Source organism: Phodopus roborovskii, unplaced genomic scaffold, assembly GCF_943737965.1.
Source record: "Phodopus roborovskii unplaced genomic scaffold, PHOROB, whole genome shotgun sequence".
NCBI lineage: Eukaryota > Metazoa > Chordata > Mammalia > Rodentia > Cricetidae > Phodopus > Phodopus roborovskii.
The window spans coordinates 49795644-49818994 of NW_026126433.1; the positions used below are offsets into that span (position 1 = coordinate 49795644).

Below are 23351 nucleotides of genomic sequence, written 5' to 3' on the forward strand. Positions count from 1 at the left end.
TTTCTTGCTTCAGACTCCCAAGTACTGGAGATTACAGGAGTGTACCACCATGGAACTTCTTTGTGATGATTATAATGATAAAATATCATGTTCCATAGAATGAACAAAATGCATCTTGAACTTTTAAAACACGAAGGACAAATGTATATAAGTACCTGATAAGCAAATAAAACATATGATTTCATTGTAAGTAAAAATGCAGTGTGTTGGTTTGGTAGGTGTTGGACATAATGTCAAATGGATTTAAAAACTAGTCAAGGGGGCTGGAGAGAGGCTCAATGATTAAGAGCACTGACTGATCTCCCGGAAGACCTGGGTTCAACCCAGCACCCACAAGTCAGCTCATACCTGTCTGAAACTCCAATATCTGACACCCTCACACAGACATACATGCAGGCAAATCACCAGTGCATATAAATTAAAAATAAATGTCAGTTGTTAGGCTTTGACAAAGCTGTGTTACTATAATAGTCTGGATAAGTCACATATATAACAAAATTTTAGTCCTTATCATCAGAGCTATCTTGGTCTAGATCTAACCATGGCTGCTTTCCAGGCATGCCTCCTCGGACTGATTTACAGTCTTTTCTACTTCTGAGCAATTAGAACAAAGAACACAGGACAAATAAAAGACAGCTTGGCGATGTGTTTACTTAATGAACACAGTCCACAGCTGAAAAAATATTAAGATCCAACATTTATTGAGTATTTACTATATATCAGGGGCTATCCTAAGCATTTAATGTGTATTATTACTTAGATTTAATTTCTTTTCTAACCCATGAAGTCTAGAAGTAGTTCACTTGTGTCTGTTTTTCATGCCTAACTAAACTGAAATTATATTATAGTTCAAATATAGCAGAGGCAAGTATTTCACTTCCTTTTCAGAATGTAAAAGTTGAGGCTTTAACTTTTTTTAGTGTGTGTGTGTGTGTGTATACACAACTTGTGAGAGTCAGTTCTTTCCTTCCTTCCTTCCACCGTGTAGTGACCTATGAACTCAGGTCATCAGGCTTAGTAGCAAATATCTTTACCTGTTGAGCCTCATTGCCAGACTGAGGTTTTTCCTTTGTTATCAGGAGGTTTACTTGTTAACAAATTGATTATTATTGAATATTTTTGAGTACTTAAATATGCTCTACCTTTTTTTATAAATGCATTTAGTATTGCAAATGTTCATTTTTGTTTAATGAAGCTGTAATTTATCTTTTTTTAATGTAGAAATTTACGGCAACAATGTCAACACCAGATAAGAAAGCATCACAGAAGATTGGTTTTCGATTACGGAACCTTCTCAAGCTTCCCAAAGCTCATAAATGGTGCATATATGAGTGGTTCTATTCAAATATAGACAAGTAGGTATCATTGCTCGTATCATTAATGATACTGAACTTTTTCCAATTATAAGCTGTCAGTAAGTCTACTTCTGTAAGTCTACTTTACACTTTTTTAAAAAAATTATTTTTATTTACTATATATATGTATGCATGTCTGTATTACTTTATTACATCATATGTGTGTAGGTGCCACAGAAGTCAGAGGGTGTAGGATCCCCTAGAGCTGGAGTAATAGGCAGTTGTGAGCTGCTGTTTGTGGGAATTCAACCCAGGCTCTCTGCAAGTGCAGCATAGGCTCTCTAGTCACCCCATTCCCCCCCCACTGTGTTTTTCTTCCTTTGTTTTAGGTGCAAAGACAAGGTCTTGTGCTATTCAGACTTGTCTTGACCTCTTGGGTTCAAATGATTTTTTTAAAGAGCTGTAGCTGGCCTGGTAGAGCAGGCTAGAGATCTGCCTACCTCCCTTCATGACTTCAAATGATCCTCTTCCTCAGTCTCCCAAGTAGCTGAGTACAGGTGTGTGCCACCATACCCAGCGTAGAGTCTGTTTCCCTATTCCTTATTCCAGTTTACTTAATTTCTATTTTTTTTTTTTTTAAAGATTTATTTATTGTGTTTACAATGCTCTGCTTACATGTCTGCTTCAACACCAGAAGAGGGCACCAGACCCAATTACAGATGGCTGTGAGCCACCATGTGGTTGCTGGGAATTGAACTCAGGACCTTTGGAAGAGTAACCAGTGCTCTTAACCTCTGAGCCATCTCTCCAGCCCCTTAATTTCTATTTTTATTACAGTTTTCTCTCTCCGTTTCCTGCCCCAGTAAGAAGTTACACATGTTGTGAGAAGTTTTAAATGAAAGCATAATTTCCATATTATAACTAGCAACTACTACAGAATAAAGAAACCCTACATCAAAGCACCACCAACTGCAACTAGTGAGATTTGTTTTAAATCTGGAGAAATAGACAAATCATTTGTAGGAGAGTCATTTTTTCATTTACAGCCAGTATTTAGACACTATACAGGAATCTTGAATTGCACATTGAGGGATCGACTGAAATCCAATTACTACACAATAGGTTTGTTGAAGAACATCTCTGACTCTGATCTGTCTCCTGTGTCCATTTGTTATGGGCGGCTGTTTGGTTGGTTATTGATCAAGTACTTCCCTTCTGTCTTCCAAAAACAGTTGCTTGCTCAGAAGCTTGTGAATGAAGATCATGGGTTTTCACATATATGTGTCATTGTTAAAACTGGGCCTTTCTGTTTTCAAACACATAAGTAGAATTTTTTGATGATCTTGATGTGATTATTTTGGGAGTCACCAAAACTACCCCAACCCTCTAGAGTGCTCCAGTGTTCTAAGACTTGTTTAATCCCAAAGAGGAGAAGACTCCTTGGTGATGGCTTTTCCTTTGGGGAAAAGATACTTTGTAGTTAATATTGTTTGTCTTTATCAAATGTAATGCCAGAGGATAGTCCCAGATGGATCTCTGAGCAAACTATCCCTCTCCTGGAACCTCCCATCTAAACTGATTTCCCGAGTGACTTAACATTTTAGATAGTCCATCTGTCAAGTACCTTTTTCAAGCCTTTGAATTTCACCTACATACAATTTAGAAGTAGAAATTTGGCACATTGTGATTAGTATGATGCAAAAAAATCAGAATGTATTTTGTTTTTTAAGGCAGGGTTTTTCCGTGTAACCCAGGTTGCTCTTAAGCTTGCTTTGTCACTATGTAATCACAAATACTGATGTAGCTGAGGCTAGCCTGGTGCTTTTGATTCTCCTGCCTTTCTACAACTATACAGCTTTGAAAGGTATGTTTTAGATTTTGTTTAAGAAAGTAACACACTATTAACCAATAAATAAAACCATTCTGTTTTACAGGCCACTTTTTGAAGGTGATAATGACTTCTGTGTATGCCTAAAGGAATCTTTTCCTAATTTGAAAACAAGAAAATTAACAAGAGTAGAATGGGGAAAAATCAGGCGACTAATGGGAAAACCACGGAGGTAAAAATAACTTTTTTTGTTTAAAGTTAATAAATAGTTAATACTATCATTAATACCTTGGCTCTTTCTTTTTTTTTTTTTGAGACAGTTCTCACTATGTAGCTCTGGCTTATCTGGAGCTCACTATACAGAATAGACTGGCCTTGAACAAAACAAAGATCTACCTGCCTTTGCCTCCTAAGTGCTGGGATTTGAAGATGTGGTGAACCTTAACTTTTTAAATCTTCAAATGACTATTACCAAAACATTACTTTTCAGGAATATTGATTATGTATTAAATACATCATATGAATGGACTTTAACGTAAGAGCTTTGTACACTTAGAATAAAATATACGATTTCATTTTTTTCTGATCACAGATTTTTAACATATTACTGTTTTGAAGTTTTTTTTTTTTTTTTAAGATTTATTTATTATGTATATAATGTTCTCCCTGCATGTACACTTGCACTCCAGAAGAGGGCATCAGATCTCATTATAGATGATCGTGAACCACCATGTGGTTGCTGGAAATTAAACTCAGGCCCTATCTGGAAGAACAGCCAGTGCTCTTAACTTATGAGCCATCTCTCAGCCCCAATGTTACTGTATTAAATTACCTATTTCCTTTGTGTCATCACTCCTCCTAATTTTATCTACATGTCTATCTGTCCATCCGTCCGTCCATTTGTCTGTCTATATGCAGTCTCATGTATCTTAGCCTAGCCTCAGACTGGTGTGACTAGCCAAACATAATCTTGAACTTGTCATCCTCCTGCCTCTTCCTTCTAAGTGCTGGTATTAGAGGTATGAAATGTTAGGACCAGTTTTGTAAATGTGGTGCTGGAGATCAAATCCAGGAATTTGTACATGCTGGTCAGGCACTATACTAACTGTGCTAGGTTCCCAGTCCACTTCCAAAATGTTTACTTGTCCTGGAAAATATTTAAGGAAGCATATTTCTCACATTTATTGACTCTGTGTGTGTGTGTGTGTGCGCGCGCGCGCGCGATAATACAAATTATTAATACAATAAACTTTCAGAAATACCCTAATTTCAAAACTCAAGTGAGGGGCTAGAGCGATGGTTCAGTGTGAAGAGCACTTACAGAAGACCCAGATTTGGTTCCCAGCACCACATGGTATCTTATAATGATCTGTAACTCCAGTTCCAGTGGATGTGTTACCTCCTCCTCTGGATTCCTTGGACATACACTATAAACACACATATGTACACACCCATACATATGTATGTGTATACATATGTATATACACACATATACACACACTTAAGGAAGCCAGGAAGATGACTCAGCAGGTAAGGGACTTGCTGCCAGTCCTGGGGACCCAGATGGTGGAAGGTGAGAACAGACCTCCATAAGTTGTGCTCTGATTTCCACTTGTACACCATGTTGTATCTGTGTGCATACACACACACTCAAATAAGTGCAAAAAGTTTTAAAAGAATCAATGGTAAAATTGCATTTAGTCACAATATAAAAAGGAAGGGAAACAGTGAAACTACCAGAAAGGAACTTAAAAGTAAACATGTGATGTACATGAACAAATATGGAGATTTAAATTAATGTAAAAGTATCAGTCTCCCCATCAGCCTCCATGCTTGAGATCAGACTTAGGTCTTAGAACACATTAGACACATACAAGGTGTTCTGCATCAATATACCTGCCAAGCCCCTAGACACATTTTAATTTTTTTTTGACACATTTGTTTTTATAATGAGTTAATCCTAAATTTTGTATAGAAGATGTGGTAGCAAATCTCTAAATTCAAGGCTAGCATGTGTTATATAGTGAGTTCCAGGCCATCGAGGGTGACAGTGAAAATCTTGTATCCCCTCCTCCAGACCCCTCCCCCAAAATTTTATTTGCTAGGAGAGAAATCCAGTAAAGAAAGTCTAAAAAAACAAAAGAATGAAGGACATTTATCAGGTACCAGCTGAAGTATTAAAATAGTCATTAAGATTGACAGTAACTGCCTTTACTCACAGAGACCTCCTGCCTGTGCCTCATCATGCTGGGATTGAAGTTGTACGCCGCCATACCCAGCCTCACCTTGTCCTTTGAGACCCTGACTAGTTTGTTCTAGGATCTCAGCCTTCCTAGATTACAATGAAAGGCAAGCATCCATACCCAACTAGTATTCACACAGGTGCTGGGTGTCCAAACTCTAGTCTCGCTTGCATAGCAAGTACTTTCACCACTGAACCATCTCCCCAGCCCCCCAAAATCTATCTGATTATACACAATATATAATGTTTATAGTACATGTGTTTGAATTGCAGGGGTGTACTGTAATGCCTGGCCTAGCTTGGTTTATAGGATGTCTGTAATTTATTCTAGATGTTCTTCTGCATTTTTTGAGGAAGAGAGATCAGCATTAAAACAGAAACGGCAGAAAATCCGGCTTTTACAACAAAGGAAAGTTGCAGATGTTTCACAATTCAAAGATCTCCCAGATGAAATTCCTCTACCCCTGGTTATTGGAACCAAAGTTACAGGTAAGTGAAAATTAGGCTGTTATGAGTCACTTCAAAGTTGTAGCCAAGATCGCATCTATTAAAAGTTTAGTAAATATAACTCTGGTTCTGTAGCAATTCACTATAGTAAAGAAATATTAGTGGGCTGAAGAGCTGACTCAGTTGCTAAAAGCAGTTGCAGCTTTTGCAAAGGTCTTGGGTTCAGTTCCCAGCACCTTCACAGCAGCTCAGAACCTGTTCCATGGGGATCTGATGGCCACTTCTGGCCTCTGAGGGCAACTCGGCATGCATGTGATATACATACAGGCATGTACACAAACACTCATACACATAAAATAAAAGTAAATGCCTTAAAATATATATATTAGTTCAATAGTGTCTACTACAGTATGAACTAAAGTAGCCAGGCATAGTGGTAAAGGCCCATTACCCCAGCTCCATGGAAAGCTGAGGTCAATGTGGCCTATCTACATAGCATTGAGACCATGTCTTAAATAGGAAAAGGTTGGGGATATAACTTACTGAAAAGTACTTCTCCAGCACAGTAATGATTTAATCCCCAGAAGTCCCCCCCCAAAAAAAGGAAAGAAGTAAATTAACCAAAAAAAAAAAAAAGAAAGCAAACTGCTGTAAAAATGATAATAAGATCCATTGGGATAAGTCATCATTTTCTTCCTAACCAGCCTTATCTAGTTAATTCACAAGCAGCATTGTTCTTGTTATATTTGAGCCTAGAAATAATCCATTTTTAATAATTGAATAAGTTATTCAGTAGTCTGTTTGTTCAAAAATATGTCAGGGGGAGGCAGTGTGTGGCACGCACCTGAAGTCTTAATCATTCTAGAATCCAAGGCAGGGTGATTGTAGTCACTGCCAGCTGGAGTAACATACAGCAGTGCCTCACTTCAAAGAGTTTGGCAGGTCGTAGTGACATACAACTTTTAATCCCAACGCTCAGGAGACAGAGACAGTCAGGTCTTGAGTTCTAAGACAGCCAGGGTTACATAGAGAGAGCTTGTTTAAAAAAAAAACAACCCCTTCAAAAAAAAAAAAAGAAAAAAGTTTTTCTATAAGATAAAAGATTTGTCAATTTTATAGATGTGATTCTACATACCCACTTCATTTATAACAAAGAGGAAAATATAATGAAAATTTCAAATTTAGCTAGGGCTATGATTTTGCACACTTGTCTAGCGTGCTTCAAAGACTAGAACTGAAGCTGACATGGTGACACATGCCTTTAATTCCAGCAGAGATAGGCAGATCTCTTGAGTTTGAGGCCAGCCTAGTCTAGGTGAGTTCTGGGACAGCCAGAGCCACACAGAGAAACCCCATGTGCATATGTATGTTTTATCTGCATGTATGCCTGTTTAGTGCCATCAGAGACCAGAAGAGAGTGTTAGATCCCTTGAGACTGAAGTCATAGACAGTTGTTGGCTGCTATGTAGGTGCTAGGAATCAAACCTGGATCTTCTGCAAGAACAGAAAGTGATCTTAACCACTGAGCTATCTCTCATCTATTTTTATTCTTTGATAATTTTATACATGCATACTACTTCCTTGCTATGTATTTTTTCTTGAGTTAGAATCATATTTCATAGTTAATATATCTAGTAATTTTTGGTTGAAAACATGATACTATGGTAACTATACTGTTGTTTTACAGTGTGGTTAAATTTGCTTGCCTTTACAACTACTGATCTGTTTTCTCCATTTTCTTTCTTCCTTTCTTTTATTGTTATTTAATGTACATGATTCTTTTGCCTACACGTGTGTCTGTGCATCAAGTGTGAGCAGTGTCCTCAGAAATAGATGACGACATCAGATCCCCTAGAACTGGAGTTAAGAAGGATGATTGTGAGCAATCATGTTGGGTGCTGGCAACCAAACTTAGGTCCTCTAGAATCAGTGCTTTTAACCATTGAGCCATCTCTCTGGTGTTTTTTCTTCTCCAATGTTTAATGCTTATTTTTAATCCTAATTCCCAAGGTGTGACTGCTGTGTCTATATAGTTCAGTGGTGAGCCTATGATGTTGGCAGAGGTTTGGAAGACCTCACACTGATTTGTGCAAAGTTGTTGCCAGTTTTCAAGTCTTCTTTAACTTTTACTTTCTGCAGGCTCTCTTGGTTCTTTCCTGCTCTTTTGCATAGTTTCCCAGTTAGCCAGAGATGAGTGAGAACTTATTTTGGCTTTTTGTTTTGTTTTGTTTTGTTTTCAGTCAGGGTTTCTCTGTATTGCTTTGGAGGCTGTCCTGAAACTCGCTCTGTAAAGCAGGTTGGACTTGAACTCATAGAGATCTGCCTGCCTCTGCCTCCGGAGTGCTGGGATCAAAGGCGTGTGCCACCACCGCCTGGCCTTATTTTGGCTTTTATGTTTCCCTAATTTCTGGAGAAGGTGGCTCAGTGGTTAAGAGCACTGACTGCTTTTTCAGAGGACCCCGGTACAATTCCCAGCAATCACATGGCAACTAACGATTGTCTGTAACTCCTGTTTGCAGGGGATCTGAGACCCCCCACACAGACAAACATGCAGGCAAAACACCAATATACATAAAATAAAAATAAATAAATTATAAAATAAAGTTGAAAATTAACTACTCCTAATGTGTCACTTAAAAGTATGATATCGAGCCAGCAGTGGTGGTGCACACCTTAATCCTAGCACTCAGAAAGCAAAGGCAGGTGGATCTCTGTGAGTTTGAGGCCAGCCTGGTCTACAGAGCGAGTTCCAGACAACCAGAGCTACACAGAGAAACCCTGTCTCAAAACAAACAAACAAAAAGTTTGATATCCAGAGTTCTTTTGTTACTTTATGAAGGTTCGTACTCTAAATGGTGATCTTTATTTAGTCTGTTTGGTAGCTATATGATTTCATTTATGTGTCAAATTAGAAATCATTTCGACTTGTTTTTGTGTAAAAAGTTTTGTTAATGCTCTAATTCTAAAGTAAAGTACACAGTCATGTTAAAACTAGTAGGTAGTGACACTATATTTTCTATGGTTTAAACTGCATGCTTAGAACAGTTTATTTGACAATTCTTTGCATGTACTAAATGTTATAATGCCTTTGTTTCTTTTCTTAGCACGATTACGTGGTGTTCATGATGGTCTATTTACTGGTCAGATAGATGCTGTGGACACTCTAAATGCTACTTACAGAGTAACTTTCGATAGGACAGGGCTTGGGACTCACACTATTCCTGACTATGAAGTTCTTGTAAGTAATATTTTATTAAACTTAATTATAATGTTTTAGAGTATATTTGTATTTTGTGCCTTTTAATTATTCTATTATTTTCTTATAAATTGTCTTTTATGAGAGAATCAAAGTTTCAATTCAAAGAGATGCTTAGGGTTTCCCAATCCTGTGTACTAGAACTCTGGAGAAGAGCTGTACCTAAGTCTCATGGCCCAAAGCTGGAATCCTCCCTTGTGCCTTATCCACAAGGTACTTTACTATAATGGAATCATTGTTTCTGACCAAATAATCTTGGAATCTATCCATTTTCATCTAGTCACTAAATTTAAACTATGAAGTAACCTCTTGGACTTCCAGTATTTTTCTTCTGTTTTATTCTCACATTTATGTAGAATAAATGCCTTCATTTTTTAAAATTAAATTTTATTTCTTTGTGTGTGTGTTGCTTGTGTTTGTGTTCACACATACCACAACACTTGTTTGGAGGTCAAAGCACAACTTGTGGGAGTCAATGCTCTCCTACCATTTGGGTCCCAGGAGTCTAACTCAGGTCATCAGGTTTGGTGGCAGATGTCTGGATCACTGAGCAGCCCAGTACCATCACTTTTTGCATGATAAAATTGCTATAATGTTCATCAACTTACTCAAGGCTCTGAAGCTGAGTTTTGTTTGTCAGTCAAATGGAGACTAGAATCTTGGTCTTTTGATGTTCTAATACACATTAATCTGTTAAGGTGTTTACCAGTCTTGATTTTGTAATGTTGTGGAAAGTATGTATGTTTGTGTGTGAATTTTCACATTTCCAAGTGTACTTTGGATTGAATTCAGGGCGCAGTGATCACTGAACCACTGAGCTATATCCTTGGCCTTATGTTCTTTTTTAATAAATAAAATAATTGCTGGAGATACAGCTCAGTGGTAGTGTTTGCCTAGCATGTGAAAGGCCCTAAAGACTGCCGAACAAACAAATAAATAAAATTAGTTTAATAATTAATAAAATAATTATAGCTGTTATCTGGGCTGGTAAGATGCTATATCTCAAGTTGATATACAATGTTTACAAATTCTTCAAGTTTTATGGATTATCGTCTTTTCCCAAAGAGTAATGAACCTCATGAGACAATGCCAATTGCTGCCTTTGGACAAAAACAGCGGCCTTCTCGGTTTTTTATGACCCCTCCACGGTTACATTATACCCCTCCTCTCCAGTCACCAATTACAGTAAGTAATATAGAAATGCCCTCAGTAACATAACTATTGCAAATATAAACTGTTCTCATGAAACACACATTACAACTACTTCAGGACTTGAGTGCTACCTTTATCTATGTTGTTTTCATTGATTGGCAGATATTTACATAGTTGCTTCAATTCTGGAAATGTTTTCTTTGTTATTGGATTTAATGTAATTTAATTAAGCAGAACTTTCACTTTATGTAAAGATACTGTCAATGATGAGATGATTCCTTCTGTCCCACAGGATAGTGATCCTTTATTAGGACAGTCACCCTGGAGAAGTAAAATCTCTGGCTCTGACACGGAGACATTAGGAGGCTTTCCAGTGGAATTCCTTATCCAGGTGGTGAGTTAAGACTTGTCCCTTGCAACAGTCTGTGAAAGAGATACCCAAGGAGAACTGTAAGCCAGGGGGCCTCAGCATGCATTGCCTCACTGTCTATTATACTGATAGCATTATTGGTGCTTATGTATTTTATTTTTTGTGGATATTTTTGTTTTGTTTCTGGGTTTTGGGGGGGCAGTTTTAGGTTCATAACCAAGTTAAGAGGACTGTAAAGATATTTCACATATCCTCCTATGTCCCCAAAGCTTCACCAGAGTGGTACACTTGTTACAGTCAGTGAGCCTCTGTTGTTATCATCATCACCCAAAACTATGTGATAGTGCTGTTCCCTCTTGGTTTTGAGTATTTTAAGTGTTTAGACAAACTCTTTTTTGTTGCCAATTGCTATGTTCTGACTAGTTTCTCTGTATTGAAAAAACAAAGGGATACAAATTGATGAAGGAACATACATGGGTTTATTTATACTTTAGGCAAACCTGGGAAAGACTCCTATTTTCTGCCCTTCCTGATGCAGTGTTACAGCCAGGTGGTAAACATGCATGCCTTTAATCCCAGCACTCAGGAGGCAGAGGCAGGGGACTCTATAGGCTCAAAGAAAGCCAGAGATACACAGAAAAAAGGAAAAAAACAAACAAACAAACAAACAAACAAACAAAAAAAAAAAAAAACACAAAAAGGCAGAAAAGATGAAACTAAAGCCAGAGGAAATGTTTATGATATGGTCATGATAATTTTACTGTGAGATCAGCCATCAGAGCTGTGTAGTTTCTTCTCCTGCCTGGCCCACTGGTATCAGTACTTCCTAGGCTTTGCCTTTCTCCAGCATGTTGATTCCTGTGGAAAGTTTTAACTCTCCACTGTTATTCAGTAGTCTGGTAGGCAAAGGGAGGGTTACAAGTATCTCCCCGAAATATTTAAAATTGCCAGGGCTTCATCCCCCGAGCTCAGCACAGGAGGACAGTGGCACCCACATCCCCTTTTAACAACTCAGTCTTAAAGGATTTGGGTTGTTGTGCCATCTATTTAGTGCTGGGATTGTTTCATTTTCTTGCAGTATGCCTATGCCTGAAAGAAATGGTGAGCAGAATATGCATTTATGTTTCTTCCATGTCTTCTGATAACTTGACATCTCATCTCCTTGTAGCACAGAATACTAGTGTATTGGATGGATGCGCTGCCATGTGTGTATCCATTCACTCACTAAAAACGTCTTGATTGCTTTCAGGTTTTGGCAGTTGTAAATTATGATTCTACCCCAAAGATCTATGTGTAGATGGAAGTTTCAAGCTCCATTCTCTGAGCCTCAGACAGGCTTTATTTGTACAAGCAAGATATCACCACATCTATGTGTAGGTTTTTGTGTAGCCATATTAAGTAAGTTGATAATGGGATCTAAAGGTTTGGTTAGGTTTGTGGCTCCCCCTCACATAACCCTTTTGTTGTTTTTATATGAATGTTATACTTTTTTTTCTTTCTTTCTTTTTTTATTTTTTCCTTTTTGATCTGAAGTCCACATATATCTTAGGCTAGGCTGGAATTTGTTGTGTAGACAAGGATGACCTTGATCTTACTGTCTCCACTTCCAAACTGCTGGGATTACAGACTACAGTGCCTAATGTATGTGACACTGGGACTTTAACCCGTGAACACTAGGAAAGCACTTTACCTATTGTGCAACATCCCCAGCTCTTGGGTGTTGACTTTACAGTTAATTTTATGTTCCACTGATAGGTCTGTGATATTTCATTTGTTGGCTGTCACTGATGAGTAACTTCATTCATTCATTATATTGTTGTTAGGTTTCAAACCCCAGGACAAATGGGTAACTGAGATACCCACTAAGATCAAAGTGGACCTTGCCACCAGGTTCTCCCAACACCCCTTAGTCCTTACCTGTTCTGGGATATGCCAGCCAGAAGGACTCTGTAACAGGTAGGAACTGAGGGTTGTAGGGAGAACTGGGTGGCCAATGTCCACTTTAATATGTTAAATAGGCACCTTGGCTATTTGTCCAATGTTTGAGACTTAACAAGTGCAAATATGGGGTCTGGAGAAATGGTTCAGTGATTAAGAGCACTCACTGCTTCTGCAGAGGACCAAGGTTCAATTCCCAGTACCTACATGGAGACTCACAGCCATCTGTAACTCCACTTTCAGGGGTCCTAAGATCCTTATCTGTCCTCTGCAGGCACTGCATGCAAGCAGGACATACATATAGGCAAAACACTGATGCACATCAAATAATAAAAATTTATTAAATTAAAAAGAAATGAACATATCTTTATTTTAAAGGATTGTTGAGATGGTCATTTCATTCTATTTTTTCTTTCTTTGCTTGTTATCTAAAATAATTATATAAAGAAAAGCTACATCAGGTACATGCTTGCAACTCCCAGCACTCAGGAGATAGAAGCATCACTGAAAATTTGAAGCCAGTCTGGTTTACCCAACAAGGTCTAGGCCAGCCCAGGCTATATGGCAAGACTATGCCTTGAAAGAGGGGAGGGTTGGAATAGAGGAATGCATTACCCTAATATATTACTTAATGGTATAATTTTTATAGAAACACAAGATAAATGTTTGATGTTTTCTCTTTGCTTCCTGGTTCACAAAATAAGTTTGGTGATTAAAATCATCTAGTTCCAGGAGATCTGACTCTGTCCTGACCTTCCTGGACACCAGGCATGCACATGGTACACAGTCATACATGCCACAGTAGTAGAACAACTGAAGACCATACTACTGCACACTTAAAGTGATTAATGTTTTTAAAATATCACCATGAACTTAAGGATTTTTATTTATTTACTTGCATACTTATTTATGTTTGGTTTTTAGAGACAGGGTTTCTCTGTGTAACAACTCTGGCTGTCTTAGAACTAGTTCTGTAAACCAAAAAAAATTTAACTTCAAGAATTTTTGTATTTCCCTTCTTAGCAGTTTTTGTTCCTATTGGTCTAAAAAATTTGTTCATTTTGAGCTGTGAAAGCTTGTTCAGATTGACTTTTTACAAAACTTACACTATTTTATGTTTTCTGCCAGTGTATAAAATAGTCGCTTTTGTGAAACAGAAACCCATGTAAATACAGAGAAGTAGCAGGTGTTAAGGACTGCAGAGTGGAAAGTTGTTAGGAAGGAAGCCTTGACAGGCTTTATGTGTAGTTCTCTTGGGTGAGGCAAAGAGGTTTGGGAAATATCTGAACACCTTGGCTGCAGAAAGGAATAGACATTGAGTCTGAAGGGATTTGTACTTCACTGTCATCTTGGAGTCATGTTGAGCCTTTTACAGACAGATTATTCAAGTCTTCATCATGCCTGGGAAACCTTCACACAGTTGAGCCTAGCAGCTGGAGCTGTCCAATGGCTTTCATTGTAGCAGAGACACTGGGGAAACCAGATAGGAGCACTTCTGGGGCCTGACCCACCAGCCTGTCCTAGGTGGGCAGGTGCTGGTCCACAGAACCAGAGGGACAGGTAGTGGTACTCTGAACTTTGTACCTAAGTTTCCCAGGTTAATTCCTTAATCCTTTTTTAAACATATCCTTATTACAGTACACTTAAAATTATGTATCATTACATCTTTATTTTGTGTGGGCTAGAGAGATGGGTAGATGAGTACACCATGTGTCACAGTGCAAATAACTTTAGGAAGCTGGTTCTCTCGTCCCACCTATGGGTTCCAGGTTTGGTAGTAAGCATCTTTACCCCATCCCAGTGACCCAATTATTTTAACTTTAATGTAGCCACATGGCTATGCACATGTGCAGAACATGCATGTGGCAGAGCTCATCCACATTTTGTATTAGTGTCATTTTGTGTTATTCCCTCCCTCTCTCCTTCACCAAACACCTTTTTTTTTTTATATATATAAATCCATTTGTAGGGAGTTGTCACATGTACATGGTCTTGCTTCTAAAAGTCAGTAGACAACTTTGAAGAGTTTATTCTTTTCCTGGTATTGGCATATGCCTTTATTCCTGGCATTCAGGTGGCAGAGACAGGCAGATCTCTGAGTCTGAGGCCAACCTGGTTTACATAATGAGTTCTAGGACAGCCAGGGCTACATAGAGAAACCCTGTCTTGAAAACAAAAAACAAAAAACAAAAACAAAAAAAAAAAACAAGTTAGTTCTCTCCTTCCACCATGTGGGTACAGGGAATCAAACTCAAGTGGTCAGGCTTGTTAGTACATCTCACTACCCCTAAATACAGTAGATTTTTAAAGTCATATTTTTGTTGTTGTTTTTGTTTTTCAAAACAGGGTTTCTCTGTAGTTTTAGAACATGTCCTGGAACTCACTCATAAACCAGGCTGGCCTTGAACTCACAGAGATCTGCCTGCCTATGCCTCCCGATTGCTGAAATTAAGGTGTGCATCACCATTGCCCAGCTCATATTTTCTTTCATTAGTCAGGGTGTCATTAAGTAGATTAGGCTGCCCTGAAAGTTGTTATGTTGCCTCAGATGGCTTAAATGTGTGGTCCTTCTGCTTCAGTATCCTGAGTGCTGGAGTTGAATATGTATCCTATGCTGAATTTAAACTATTATTTTTGCTTACTATTCACATATGTAAAATAAAATGCTTTGCCATAATTATATTGAGACTAAACTGTACCATTAGAACATATTAGTGTAAACTGGAAATTTGATATACCCAAATGTCTCTATATATTCCAAAACATTTCTCTTTTGTCTACAGACTAAATTATCAAAAATTCTCATGATTAAAAAAGAACATATCAAGAAATTAAGGGAAATGAACACAGAAGCAGAAAAACTGGTAAGGATTTGTTTCCCTTTGTTTATATGTCTAATTTTAAAATGGTGAGGCCTTCTATTTTTTTTTTTTTTTTTTTTTTTTTTTTTAATACCTTCTGGGGGAAAAAACAAAACTTTGAGGTATCCTGTTTGTTTTTGTTTTGAGACCAGGTCTTGCAGTATTTCCTTGTCTGGCCTGAAATGTGCTATATAGACCAGGCTGGCTTTCAACTTTCCTGATACTGGGGTTACAGGCATATGCCACCTCACCTGGCTTGCAATAAATATTACTTTAAATCATTATTTCATTTCACTTTTTCTTCCTATAGTCAATACATGCTAGTAAATCAGCATTAGACCACTGGCTACACAGTTGTATAGGATTAATGAGTGGATTAGCTTTGTGGATGATTTGCATGAGTGCAGAATTCCTAGGACTAATTAATACATCTCACTAAAGCAGATTTAATGACAGCTTTTTAAAACTGCTTCAGAAGAAGGTAGCTAAGTTGTCATGCTTAAGTTAATTTGACAAAGATTTTATTAATCAGATAAGTTCCAAAAGTTGAGTCAATTTTATTTATAAGAAAAAAATGAGAAGTGTTGGTTTTTGTTTTTTTGTTTTTTTAATTTTATTTACTATGTATACAGTATTCTGTCTACATGTATCCCTTCAGGTCAGAAGAGGATACCAAATCTCATTACAAATAGTTGTGAGCTATCATGTAGTTGCTGGGAATTGAACTCAGGACCTTTGGAAGACCAGCTAGTATTCTTAACCACTTAGCCATCTCTTTAGCCCCAAAGTATTGGACTTTTTGAAACTGTCTGTGTGAGTCTATGCCATGTGTATATAGACATCCCTGGAGTCCAGCACAGGTTGTCAGAGCTCCTGGGGCTGCCCAACATATGTGTTCAGAACTGACCTCAGGTCACTATTTATGTTACATAAAAATACTCTTTAAAAGTAACTCCCATTATAGCCCAGGCTAGCCTCAAAGTCAGATATTCATGTTCCTCTGCCTCAGAGTGCTGGAATTAAAAATATGAGCAACCACACCCAGCAAGATTGAAAATAAAACCTGGGTAGCTCAGTGGGAACCTGGGTTCAAACCATAACAGAAATAGGTAGGTGGGTGGGAAGGTGGGTGAATGGATGGGAGCGTGGGTGGGTGGGTAGGTGGATGTTCAGTCCCTAGCATGTATAAATAAATAAGCAAACAAAACACAAACTTAGATTCAGATATATAGGATAAAGTAAGGGAAGAGGTATTAAATTTTTATGGAATAGTACGTTTCCAAAAAAAGAAAATCCTTATTCACCCTCTTCTGTAATGAAAACAGTAACATCTGAATTATTCAAAAGACCAGGGACAATCAATACTCTGCTAATTGTACTGAGTTTTTTAAGCAGTGTAACCTAAGAGTATCAAAAGTATATTCAAGTATTTTTTCTTTCCTTTCCCAGACCGGGAACTTCAAGTAGAAAACACTGAACTAGCCGAGCTGGGATGGCCCATGCCTTTAATCCCAGCTTTTGGGAGGCAGAGGCAGGCAGATCTCTGAGTACAAGGCAAGCCTGGTCTACAGTGTGAGTTCCAGAACTCCACAGAGAAACCCTGTCTGGAAAAAAAAAAAAAAAAAAAACAAACAAACAAACAAAACAAAAACTCACTAAATGTCAGTTACTTCTAAACAGGTGTTTTGTTTGTTTGTTTTGTTTTTTTCAGTTTTTATTTAACATACATTAGTTTACCTGCACCTATGTAAGTATGCCACATGTATGCCTGATGCCCACAAAGGCCAAGAGAACTGGATTCCCTTGAAGTTACAGATGGTTAGGAACTACAATGTAGGTGCTGGGAACCGAACTTAGGTCCTCTAGAAGAGCAGCCAGTGCTCTTAACCACTCAACCATCTCTCCCCAGCATAACCAGGTGTTTTAATACTAAATAGTAGTGATTTTTATCTACCCTATCCTTATCTAGCCTCTACACGCACAAATATTTAATCTTTTTTTTTCAGTGGTTTAAGTTAAAAGCTAGTTTATGTTTAATTTTACCAAATAATCTGAGTACTTCACTGTTTTTCAGCTTAAAAGATTGGACATAGTACTTTGTTCTACAAAGAAAATACATCTGTTAAAGTTTCCTTCTCATCCAGCAAAAAAGAAAAAGTTGTTTTGGACTCTGCGTGTGTGTGTGTGTGTGTGTGTGTGTGTGTGTGTGTGTGTGTGTGTGTGAACGCGTGCGCGTGGTATGTCTGTTAATGTTCACATTTATATGCACGTGCATATATGTGCACACATGTTTGGAGACCAGAGTTCAATGTGAGGTGTCTTCCTCAATCACCCACTCTCCACAGTATTGTATGTCTGAAGATGGGGGTCTGGTTTCTTGGTGAACCTGCAGCTTATGGGTCCATGTAGGCTGGCTAATTCCAGGGATCCGCCTGTCTTTGCCCACCCAGTGCTAGTATTACAAGGCAGTGTGTGTGCTGGGGATCCACATTCTTGTGAGCAAACCTTTTACCAAGTGAGCCATCTTCCCCAACCCCAGAAAATTTGATGAAGTTTTTCAGAATATCTCTTTGAACTAGATTTTTTTGGATCAAATTACATAGTGTTGGTAAGTTAGTGAAAGTTTGAGCTTGTTAACTTCAATATATCTTTTCTATTTTAAACTATTCAAATAATGTCTTAAGCATATAAAATGACATATAGGGCTGGAGAGATGGCTCCAGTTCCAGGGGATCTGACACTCTGTTCTGACCTTCCTGGGCACTAGGCATGCACATGGTGCACAGACGTACATGTCACAGTAGTAGGACAACTGAAGACCTTAGTAGCTGGAAAAACTGAACACCAAGCACTGGAGTGATGGAAGGCAGCAAGGCAGAAGCACTGGAGTGACTGACGGATGACAGCACTGGTAGACAGACACCCATGCATACAGACACACGAATTCATGGCAAGGTGGTTTGACACAGCAGTAGGGCACCAGAACTGGGTTTAAGGGATTCAGTCACTACTTTATCCTATAGACAAAAAGACTGGGGATTTAAATCAAGAAATGGAAAATGTTACTCTGAAAACTTAAGAGACTGTAGGTTATATTTATGACTGTAGAATAGGACTCCTTAAGTAAGTACAGAGACAGTAACCATAAACAAAAAGATTGCTACATTAACCTACATGGAAATTAATTCTTGGTTGAATATAATACAGAAGAACAAAAAACTAAAAGGCAAACCACAAGATCAGAGGAAACATTTACAGCCATACACCAGTAAAAAAAGATGTGTAGCCTTGTAGACAAAAGGAAGAAAGGCTCAACAGACAGGAACTTTATACAGAAAGATATTCAAAGATCCAAAACGTCTTTTAAAAAAATACTCAACTTTGCAGCTAGGTGTGATAGCACACATCTATAATGATAGCACAGAGATGGGGGCAAGGGGATTGTGGGTTATAAGTGAGACTTTCCCCAAAAACCTGATGCCCATCTGTGTTAATGATCAGAGTAATGTGAGTACACAGATCCCATTCATTCTCTTTTAAAGATTTCATTTATTTTAAAAATTTGTTTTTATTTTATTTGTATGGGTGTTAGCATATATGTATATTAAAGACTTAATACCAAAGATGGGTGAAAATTTGACAAGTTAAAACTTCCTATTCCACAACTCAGAATAATTTTATCCATAAAAAAAGTCAGCCATATGTGCATGAAATGTTCACAACAGCAGTATTAATAATGGCTTATATTAGAAGCAGCCCAGATGCCAGCAAGTAGAGCATAGCATGGCTGTTTTATCGCTGGTTTCTATAAGGAGTACTGTATAGCAACAGATGAACTGATATGCACATTTGCAGTGGGGGTAAATCTCACCAGTGTTGCTCAGCCCTAACTAGTGCTTAGGGGGAAAGGTGGGAGGACCATTGGAGATCCCAGGTCAGCCTGCTTTATAAAGTGAGCTCCTAACTACCCAGGGCTGCATATCAAGATGCTTTTTCAAAAATGCAAAAAGCAAATAATATATTCTGTTTTGCCATATTTTATGAAATAAAATTAATACAAAACTATGAATTTGTGATTATGTGGTAAAGACTCCTCTGAAGAGAGAAAACATAAATATCAATACAGATAGGCTTATAGGATGTTGGTGTTCTTTTAATTGGCCTAGATGGGTTTCCCTATTATTAGTTCCCTAATTTTTGTTTGTTTGTTTGTTGTTTTGCTTTTTTGAGGCATTTCTTTGTGTAGCCTTGGCTCTCCTGGAACTTGCTCTCTAGACCTGGCTGGCCTTGAACACAAAGAGATCCGCCTGCCTCTGCCTCCTGAGTGCTGGGACCAAAGATGTGTGTCACTACTGCCTGGCTAGTTTCCCTAATTTTATTGAGATAGAATTGATGCTCAGCCAGCTGTACTTGCTTGAAACTTACAATTTGATCATATGCCTGTAAACCCATTACCATATGCTCTGCTAAAAATTGTTTACTACTGCTCTACAGTTTCCTTTGGTAATCCCTCCCTGATTTCTAGGCAGCCATTGATATGCTGCCTGTCATCATGTGTTAAAATTAGTTTATATTTTCTAGAATTTTTTTTGTAAAAATAGGATCATACAGTCTGCCTGAGCTCTTTTCATGCCTGGTTTCAGCATGACAAGTTTGAGATACAGGATTCAGAATACACAGTTGCTCTTTTCCTTCAATGCTAATGATCAAATCCAGGGCCTTACACTTGTACCACTGAGCTGAACCTCCCAAGTTCCTCTTTTTACTACTGAATAGCTCCTCACTTTATGTGCATGCCACAGTTTATCCATTCATCTACAAATGAGCACTTGTATTTTTTCCAATTTCCAATTTTTCTAAAGTTTCTGTGAGCATTTGTGTACAAGTCTTTGCATAGACAGGTGTTTTTATTTCTCTTGGTATGTTTATGAGAATTGAACATGTTTTTACACAGGTGATTACTACATAGTAATCCATTGAATTGTATATGTTTGTGCAATTTTGTATTAAAACTTCAGTTAAAACAAAAACATAAACAAGAGATGGCTCAACAGTTAAGAGGTACTGCTGCTCTCCAGAGGACCCAGGTTCAATTGCCAGCACCCATGTAGCAGCTCACAACTGTCTGTAACTCCTGTTCCCGGGGATCTAATACCCTCACACAGATGTACATGCTGGCAAAACACCAATGTACATAAAATAAAAATAAATTATAAAAAAAAAAACAAGATGATAATGTCAGACATGGTAGCATACACCTTTAATTTCAGTACTCAGGAGGAAGAGGCCTGCAGATTTCTTGCATTCAAGACCAGCCTGATATATGTAGCATATGTTAGGCCAGCCAAAGTTACAATTTTCCCCGAACACTGGTGATTGAACCCAGGCCGTCACATATGCTAGCCAGCACTCTGTTGTTTAGCTATACCCCAGCCATATGACATTCAACTTTCCAGCATGAAGTTACACCTTTGTGACTTCATCCTAGCATTTAGGAAGTTCACACATAGTCTGACAGAACTCTTCCCCATTTGCTCTCTCAAGAACAACCTGTCATACCACATTACAGTGGTGCCCCTTACTCCTCTAGTTCCCACTTCTGGCTTTCATGGGGACTGCTATGTGCAGTGCAGAGATAGAGCACCACAGTCAAAGTACATACACATAAAAATAAATCTTAAGAAAAAATACAGTGTATGAAGAATGACCCATCTTCATGTATAGAGTATTCATTGGTGTGCAAGGAAGTGTCCACACATTCTTCAGTGAGAAGATAAGCCACTGGTCTTCCTGGAGGGGGCAACTAGCCATGTTTATTGCCAAAATCCTACTTCCGGATCATTTATATTAGTGCATTTGTATTACTGTGATAAGGCAGCATGACCAAGGTAACTTACAGAAGTGTTCATCTGGAGGAGTAACAGTCTCTCTTGGTGGCTGGAGCATGAAGCTGACGCTCACATCCTCACCATTAACACAAAGTAGAGAAAGCATGGAGTTTTGAAACTCTCAAATTGCATACTTCTAACTTAGTGTTCTGTGGTGATATCTTGCTTGTACCTCCAGACCTCTATGGTTAGCTACTGGCGAGCTCCATTCTCTGATCTTCAGACAGGCTTTATTTGTATAAGCAAGGTATCACCACAGCGTTCCTAAAAGGAAGAGCTGAGGCATAGTGTGGAAATACTGGGTCAAAGCAAGACAGGAGCCCCATCTCTGATGTCAAAGGGGTGTTTGTTTCATTTAAGTTGTCTGTATATAAGATCTCCATTAAAAGAAGTAAATGGGGCAAGAGAGATGGCTGAGTGGTTGAGCGCAAAATACTCTTACAGAGAATCCTCATGCAATTCCTCATGTCCACATTGAGCAGCTCACAACCACCTAGCTCCAGCTCTAGAGGGGTCCTATACTTCTGACCAGTATGGGCACTGGCATTTACATGTACATAATACACTTACATAATTTTATGTATTCATTTACTTATTTTTTTCCCAACATAGGGTTTCTCTGTATGGCTTTGGAGCCTGTCCTAGAACTCGTTCTGTAGACCAGACTGGCCTTGAACTCAAGAGATCTGCCTTCATCTGCCTCCCAAGTGCTGGAATTAAAGGTGTGTGCCACCACTGCCCAGCCACCCTCACATAATTTAAAGCAATCAAATAAATATAAAAGAGATAAAAGAGTAAATGGCAGACATCATGCATTTCTAAGAACAAGGACAGTCTCCTAATAACACTAACACCATTATCACAGAATGGTATCATTGACTGTAGGCTAATGTAATAACCTGCTGGGTGTTTTAGATCTCTTAGATTGTTGAAATTGCACTGTTAACAAGACAAAACCTTATTAAGATCTGGTTTTCTTTTTTCTTAGAAATCATATTCCATGCCCATTAGTATTGAATTTCAACGGAGATATGCAACAATTGTTCTAGAGCTTGAGCAGTTGAACAAGGACCTTAACAAAGTTTTGCATAAAGTTCAGCAGTATTGCTATGAGGTAAGTGGTTTATATTGCTTTCTTTTTTGTTTTGTTTTTGAAACAGGGTTTCACTTTATATCTATGGCTGACCTGGAACTTATTGTATAGACCAAACTGACCTCGTACTCAGAGTTCCACTTGCCTCTTCCTCCAAAGTGCTGGGATTAAAGGTGTGCACCATCATGCTCAGCCTGATTTGTATTGCTTTCCCTCCATGTTTTTTAATCTGAAATTTAATGCTTTTACTGTGAACTCTTACAGGCTCTAAATTAAGCCAGGATCTTTAAAAAGTCTTTTTTAGCAAATACAGTTAAAGTCTTTTTTAGCAGAACTGTATTTTACATATACATTTACTCATGTTAGTGTTAAGAGTATTTTATATACAGTAAACTATCAATTTTCAATTACTAAATTACAAATGATATTGTTCTACCAAAAAAAAAAAAAAAAAACTTAGAATTCAGCATCCAAAAAACCAATTATCTTTTGTGTTTTGATAGTGGGGTGTGTGTGTGTGTGTGTGTGTGTGTGTGTGTGTGTGTGTGTGTGTTTGAGCGCACATATGCATGCTTCTGTTCATTTGTTAGGGGCAAGGACTAATGGGTGCCAGCCAGATTGAGCAGCCAGTTTGAGGTGTCATTCCTCAGGAACTGTCTATGTTGTTTTATCAAACAAGATCTCCCTAGGACTCAGGGCTCACTAATTAGGCATCTCTCTCTAGCTCCCCAACACTGGGATCACAAGCATATACAGTCATACCTGCTTTTCGTGTTGGTTCATGTTTGTACTGTGCCGTGTGTGTCCCCAGTCCTTTGCTTCCGGTTTTTTTGTTTTGTTTTGTTTTGTTTTTGAGACAGTATCTTGCTACATAGTCTAGGTTAACCTTGAACTCATAATTCTTCAACCTCTGCCTCCTCTAGCTCAAGTGCTGGAATTATAGACATGTACCACCATGCCTTCCAGAACAATTATTCTTAC

At 38.2% G+C, this 23351-nt stretch overlaps 1 protein-coding gene across 3 annotated transcripts in view; it reads left to right on the forward strand.

Moving 5' to 3' along the window:
* Positions 1 to 23351, forward strand: part of Lin9 (lin-9 DREAM MuvB core complex component) — a 215063-nt gene that overhangs the window by 11749 nt on the left and 179963 nt on the right. For all 3 annotated transcript variants that reach the window (XR_007834641.1, XM_051186431.1, XM_051186432.1), the window contains 8 exons: positions 1222 to 1355; positions 3230 to 3355; positions 5697 to 5854; positions 8917 to 9050; positions 10134 to 10253; positions 10513 to 10614; positions 15312 to 15392; positions 22266 to 22391. Coding sequence is in view for 2 of the 3 variants with exons in the window: in XM_051186431.1 (XP_051042388.1) it covers positions 1222 to 1355; positions 3230 to 3355; positions 5697 to 5854; positions 8917 to 9050; positions 10134 to 10253; positions 10513 to 10614; positions 15312 to 15392; positions 22266 to 22391 (981 nt within the window). In the remaining variant the exon portion in view is untranslated. The remainder of the gene's footprint in view (positions 1 to 1221; positions 1356 to 3229; positions 3356 to 5696; positions 5855 to 8916; positions 9051 to 10133; positions 10254 to 10512; positions 10615 to 15311; positions 15393 to 22265; positions 22392 to 23351) is intronic.